At 34.7% G+C, this 6650-nt stretch overlaps 1 protein-coding gene across 1 annotated transcript in view; it reads left to right on the plus strand.

The window, feature by feature from the left end:
* Positions 363 to 6650, plus strand: part of LOC18612151 (taxadiene 5-alpha hydroxylase) — an 8555-nt gene continuing 2267 nt past the window's right edge. Inside the window, 4 exon segments of the mRNA XM_007048775.2 lie at positions 363 to 383; positions 1455 to 1527; positions 1530 to 1793; positions 1796 to 2076. Coding sequence (XP_007048837.2) covers positions 363 to 383; positions 1455 to 1527; positions 1530 to 1793; positions 1796 to 2076 — 639 coding nt within the window.

Here is a 6650-nt window from a genome sequence, read left to right on the forward strand (position 1 = left end):
TAATGAATTCCTCAGATATATTATGATGATGACATGTTTGTTATTTGAGAGGGGCGGTGAGGGTATCAGCAAGATGAATCAGGCACATGCAACGTCCATGTTCACTGTTTTGATATTCTACTTGATGATAATCTTTTGATCTAAGTCAACATGTTGGGCCGCAAAAATTATTTAATACTACTATTGGGAAGGTTAATGAATGTATATATGATTTAGTTGACTTTTGCAGAAAATCAACTGGGGTTTGACTATTTATAACCAGCATAAATCAACACAACTTCACCTGCTAAGGAGATATATATAGATTCCTGCTTCTCAGCCTATCTTCTTCACACACACCAAAAAGAAACAAAAAACCAAAAATGGCTTTCGAGATCAGCAATGTTCTTTCATGGACAAGGGCAGCTCAATAAATTCAAAGACCTAAAGTGAAATATTCAAATAAGATTTTTTTTTAATTGAAATTAAAAAAAATTATTAAAATTTTATTCTTCTAACGTAACACGTGGGAATCTGCCGAACAGTTCGGGCCAAATCTTGAAGAAAGCTAAAAAGCGTTGTTTGATGAGTTTTTGAGATGTAAAATTTTTAATTAAACTTTTATAATCAAGTTTTTCTAATATTTCTTTTTCAAATGATAATATAACCAATCCATTTAATAAGATTTTATTAATTTTAGTTTTGAAAAACTTCTTTCTCCTAAAGCAACACTTAGGGAATTGTTAATATTATTCTAAAAGCAATATATACATTTGGAAAAGAATCGAGTCTTCTTATATGATTAAGCATGTCAATTGGACTGTTTTCTTACTGTATAATTTCTTTTAAAATTTTTAACTCTGAAAATAAATTGAAACCATCAATGTTAGAGTAGTTATTATATTTTAAGGAACATTCAAGATTAAGGTAATATTCTTGCAAATAAGGCTCACAGTTTTATGAAGATAATAAAAGAACAGACTTGTGTATTTTTTGGAGAAAAATTGAAATTAAAGGAAGAAAGAGCAAATGAGAAAGGAAGATTTCAAAAGTAGATATTACACATTGAAAAAAAATAATTAGTTTTATATATAGGAAAAAAATAGCTGTTGGCAATCATTAAATGCGTTGATTGGAAATAAGAGAAATAAGTGAGAAAAAAAAGCTATTGGAAATAATTAAATACATATGACTGTTAGTTTATTGGAAATGAGAGAATATAGTTGAGAATTAATAGCATTCTAGAAATAAGAAAGTAATAGAAAATTGAGATTTATTAGGCATATAATTAAAAAAGTGAAAGAACAAATAATTTTATTAATTTTTTTTACTTTATATTCTTTTAATTTTTATATATTTTAATATAATTAATTATATTATAATTATTATAAAATTATAAATTTTTTGTAAAGTTGGGGTCTTCCCCAAATTGGGGGCCTAAAGCCCTTGCTTGGGTGGCTTCACCCAAGGGCCAGCCTTGCTCATGGATTGTATTTTGCCTAGCTGCAATGTTCTCCACCATTTTCTTGAAACGCAAGAAAAGTTGTTACAAAATAAGAGAAAACTCCCTCCAAGGTAGATGAGACTTCCTTTGATAGGTGAAACAATAGAGTTCTACAAAACTCAAAGTAACAATCGATTTTTTGAGGAGTTTGTTGAACCCCGGATTGCAAAGTATGGAAAAATCTTCAAAACAAGCCTCATGGGATCACCTATTGTCGTTGTAAATAGAGTTGAAGCCAATCGGTTCATCCTGTCAAATGAATTCAAGTTGGTGATAAGCTCATGGCCTTCATCCTCAGTTCAACTCACTGGCATTCTATCATGGAAAAACAAGGGGATTAGCACCGTTGCCTTTGCAGACTGGTAGCCTCTTGTCTCAACTATGCAGGGCTAGAGGCTTTAGTGCCAAAAATATGCAACACAGTTCAACTGCACCTTGACAAAAATTGGCACGATAAAGATAATGTCAGCCTTTATTGTTCAACAAAACTTTTGACCTTTACCATAGTCTTTGAGTGCTTGTTAGTGATCAACGTTTAGCCACAAATGTTAGATACTTTTGAGAGAGTTTTAGAAGGTGGTTTTGCTCCACGAGTTCACTGTTGAGATAAAAACTAGCTTGAATGTGATTTTGTCTAACTATGTACAGGACAAGTGTCCACTTTGTTTTGTTGTGATGGTTTGGTAATTCACAGTGCATGCTATTGCACATTTGTCCTAGGACGTGTAAGCACTACATGTTTGCTCTAATGTTGTGTCAAACACTTGGATATTTTTTGTACAATTGTTAGTTAAATAGCTCTTGTATATATTTATGCATTTCTCCTCAGTTAATGCAAGGGATCGATATTAACCAAGTTCTGTTCTTTGTTTTGTCTATTGCTGTTACTTTCTCCTTTGCATGCCTGCTGCCTCTTTTCTATATTAACAAGAACAGGTATCAGAGCTATGAATTGATCCTTTGAGTCATTTAAACACTTACAAATTACCTTGAAAGTATCATCTACAATAGCCAAACTTATTTATCAAACATGTCAACTTCAACTTCAACCATTACACAGCAGTCACCTCTTTTTTTTTTTTATGGTTCCAATTATGCAGTTTGGGCCATAAAAATGAAGGCATTTCTAAGAGGTGTTAACCTCTGGAATGCTGTTGAGTTTGAAACTGAATTGTCAGTGCTGAAGGAGAATGCTACGTAGGCTCAAGTGAAGCAATATGAAGAAGATATTGCAAAGAGATATAGAGCCTTGTCATTCATACATTTAACAGTGTCTGAATCAGTTTTCAACAGGATTATGGGATGTGAGACTGCAAACAAGGCTTGGAGTAAACTTGAGAAGGAGTTTTTGGGGTCTGCAAGGATCAAACATGTGTGTTTGCAAAATCTCAGAAGGAAATATGAGCTTCTGAGAATGAAAGAGAATCAGACAGTAGGTGAGTTTGTTGAAGATCTGATGAAACTTGTAAATCAGATCAGACTCATGGGGGACTCCCTTATTGATTTGAAAGTGGTAGAAAATATTATGTTGAGCCTACCAGAAAGGTTCAATTCCATAATCACCACTCTAGAGCAAGTTAAGGATATTACAAAGCTCTTAATATCAGACTTAGTGCTTTGGAAGCTGATGAACAGAGGAAGGCAGCAAGAAGAGATGAAAGGGTTGATCATGCACTGACAGCTCGTGTAAAAGGTAAAGCTCCTGCTGATTCTTCATTTAAAAAGAATTCAAATGAGAATAAAGAAAAAGACAAAGCTGGTACATCTACTGGAAGATTTCAAAACAAAAAAAGGCAAGTTTCCAATTTGCCCTCATTATAAAAAGAGAAGCCATTCTGAAGCTTATTGCTGGTTTAGACTTGGAGTTAAATGCAATGCATGTAAGCAACTGGGGCATGTAGAAAAAGTCTGCAAGAACAAAGCTGAGGTTGCAGACAAAAAGCAACAGATTGCAAAGCAAGTCGAGAAAGTTGAAGTTGCAGAGGAAGTGTTGTTCATGACTATTGAAGACTCTAACTCAGCAGACTATAATCATTGGCTTCTCGACAGTGCATGCTCTAATCATCTGACTTCAAAGGCTGAGCTATTCTCAGAACTGGATACTGATCATTGCTCTTCAGTTAAAATTGGAAATGGCTTTATATTGAATGCTGTGGGGAAAGGAACAGTTGCAATTCAAACTGCTTCAGGCACCAGGTATGTTTTGAATGTGCTTCTGGTTCCTGAAATAACTCAAAATTTATTAAGTGTTGGTCAGTTAATTGATGAAGATTACATGTTGGTATTCAAGAACAATGCATGCACAGTTTATGAATCCTCTGGTGTCTATATGATGTTTGTTCCTATGGTGAGAAATTGCTTCCCTGTTAAATGGGGAAATTTGTGCTTATCTGCAATAGAATCTTCATCAGAACAAATTTATCTGTGGCACAAGAGGCTAGGCCATTGCAATTATAAGTCATTGTTGCAAGTAAGTGCTTCTGGTTTGTTGTTGAATCTTCCTAAACTACATGGAGATGGTCCTATATGCAGCTTCTGTCAATATGGTAAGCTGACTAGAAGGTCTTTTCCTAAAGCAAGTTTGAATAGAGCAGAACATAGATTGGAGTTAGTTCATTCAGATATTGTTGGACCTATAAGTGAGTCTTCTTTAAATGGAAGCAAATATTTTGTTATCTTTATTGATGATATGTCCAGAATGACTTGGATTTACTTCATACAGCATAAGTCAGAAGTGTTCTCAGTATTTCAAAAATTCAAAGCAAAAGTTGAGAATGAATCTGACTGCAGAATTAAGACCTAAGGACAGACAATGAAGGTGAGTACATTTATTCAGAATTCACAATCTCTCTAGAGAAGGAGGGCATTCATCACCAACTAACAACTCCATATTGTCCTGAGCAGAATGGTGTTAGTGAGAGGAAGAACAGAACAATTATTGAGATGTCCAAGTGTCTCCTGTTTGAGAAGAAGCTTCCTAAAAGCTTCGGGGCTGAGGCAGCTAACACTGCAGTTTATCTGCAAAATATTCTAATCACTCAAGCTGTGAATAATGAAACTCCTTATGAAGCTTGGTACAGCTCCAAACCATCTGTGGATCATTTGAGGATCTTTGAATCCATTTGCTATTTCCATGTTCCTGAAGAACTTAGAGACAAGCTGCAGCCCAAGGCAAAGTTGGGAGTTTTTATAGGTTATAGTCAGCAGTCAAAAGCTTACAGGATTTATCAAATTGAATCTGGCAAAGTCTCTGTTAACAGACATGTAACATTTGATGAAGGTGCATACTAGAACTAGGAAAAGAATCAAATGCAGCATACTAAATTTCTAGATGAAGATGTTAATCTTCAACCTGCAAGCAGTAAAGAGATACTTGATGCAGAATAGATTGTAGATGAACCTCCTGTGAGAGGTACTCGATCATTACAAGAAATTTATGAAAGTTGCAATGTAGTTGTATTTGAACTTGCTACACCTGAAGAAGCTATTGTATTACCAGAATGGAAAGAAGCAATGGAAGAAGAATAGAAGATGATAAATCTCAACAAGACATGGAGCTTGGTAGACAGACCTAAGCATCATCATGTTCTTGGAGTGAAATGGGTGTTTAGAATGAAGCTGAACTCAGATGGCTCTTTGAACAAGCATAACGCAAGGCTTGTTGTTAAAGGCTTTGCTCAATTGCCTGGAGTAGACTATCATGAAACATTTGCACCAGTTGCAAAAATGGATACCATTCGACTACTGCTAGCATTGTCAGCTAAGTTTAAATGGAAAATTTTCCATTTGGATATCAAATTTTCTTTCTTAAATGGTGATTTGCAGGAAGAAATTTTCATTGAGCAGCCTTAGTTTTGAAAGTGAGCCTAACCGAGACAAAGTGTACAAACTTCATAAGGCATTCTATGGCCTGAAGCAGGCACCACGTGCCTGGTATTGCAAATTTGATGACTATTTGAAAGGTCAAGATTTTCAAAAGAGCAGTAATGAAGCTACTTTATATATACAGAAAATTGATGATCAAAATCCTTTGATTATTTCTTTGTATGTTAATGACATGTTAGTTACAGGAGGAGATGATCAAAGAATTGCAAAACTCAAGCTTGAAATGCAAAGCAGATTTAGAATGACAGATCTTGGATAGATGAGTTATTTTCTGGGGTTACAAATCTTTCAAGGTAATACTGGAATTTTCATATGCCAATCAAATTACATTGGTGAGACTCTGGACAAGTTTAAAATGACAGATTGCAAGACAGTAGCCACTCCACTTATTCCTCATGAGAAGCTGTCAATTGACAAAGGGTCTGCACTCGAAAATCCTTCAGCCTTTAGAAGCTTGATAGGATCATTACTTTATATTTGTGCATCAAGACCTGACCTGATGTTTGCTGCAAGTTATCTGTCTAGGTTCATGAGGTTCCAACAACTCAGCATTTCTCAACAGCAAAAAGAGTGTTTAGATATTTAAAAGGCACTACAAATTTTGGTCTTCAGTTTACTTATTCTGATGAAAATCCAGTTGAGTTGGTTGGATTCTCGAATAGTGACTGGGCAGGCTGTGTGGATGATTGTAAAAGCACTTCTGGATATGTGTTTACATTAGGAAATGGTGTTTTTTTGTTGGAATTCAAAGAAGCAAGAAACCACTACCCAATCATCTGCAGAAGCAGAGTATATAGCAGCAGCTACAACTGCAAATCAAGCCATTTGGGTGAAAAAGATCTTAATTGATCTTGGCTTTCTTCATGTGCCTCCAGTCAAGCTGTATGTGGACAACAAATCTGCTATTGCCATGGTAAAAAATCCTGTCTTTCATAGCAGAACAAAACATATCAAGGTCAAACACCATTCCTTGAGAGAAGCTGAGAAGAATCAAGAGATATCCATTCGGCATTGTAGCTCCAGTGATCAGCTTGTAGACATTTTAACCAAACCTCTTCACTTGTCCAGGTTTGAAGAACTGAGAAGCAAATTAAATGTTCAGCAAGCTAGTATTTAGGAGCGTTCCTTTGGAATGGGAGGGCCATGAAATTTTGAAATTTTTTATATATTATATATTTTTTAATAATTTTGTAAAATAATTTTTATTAAATAATTAAATAATAAAAAATAATAAAATGATCTTACAAACTCTATTCAATTTTACTCAAATTTTTAAATTTCT

The sequence above is a fragment of the Theobroma cacao genome, chromosome 1, assembly GCF_000208745.1.
Source record: "Theobroma cacao cultivar B97-61/B2 chromosome 1, Criollo_cocoa_genome_V2, whole genome shotgun sequence".
Lineage (NCBI taxonomy): Eukaryota > Viridiplantae > Streptophyta > Magnoliopsida > Malvales > Malvaceae > Theobroma > Theobroma cacao.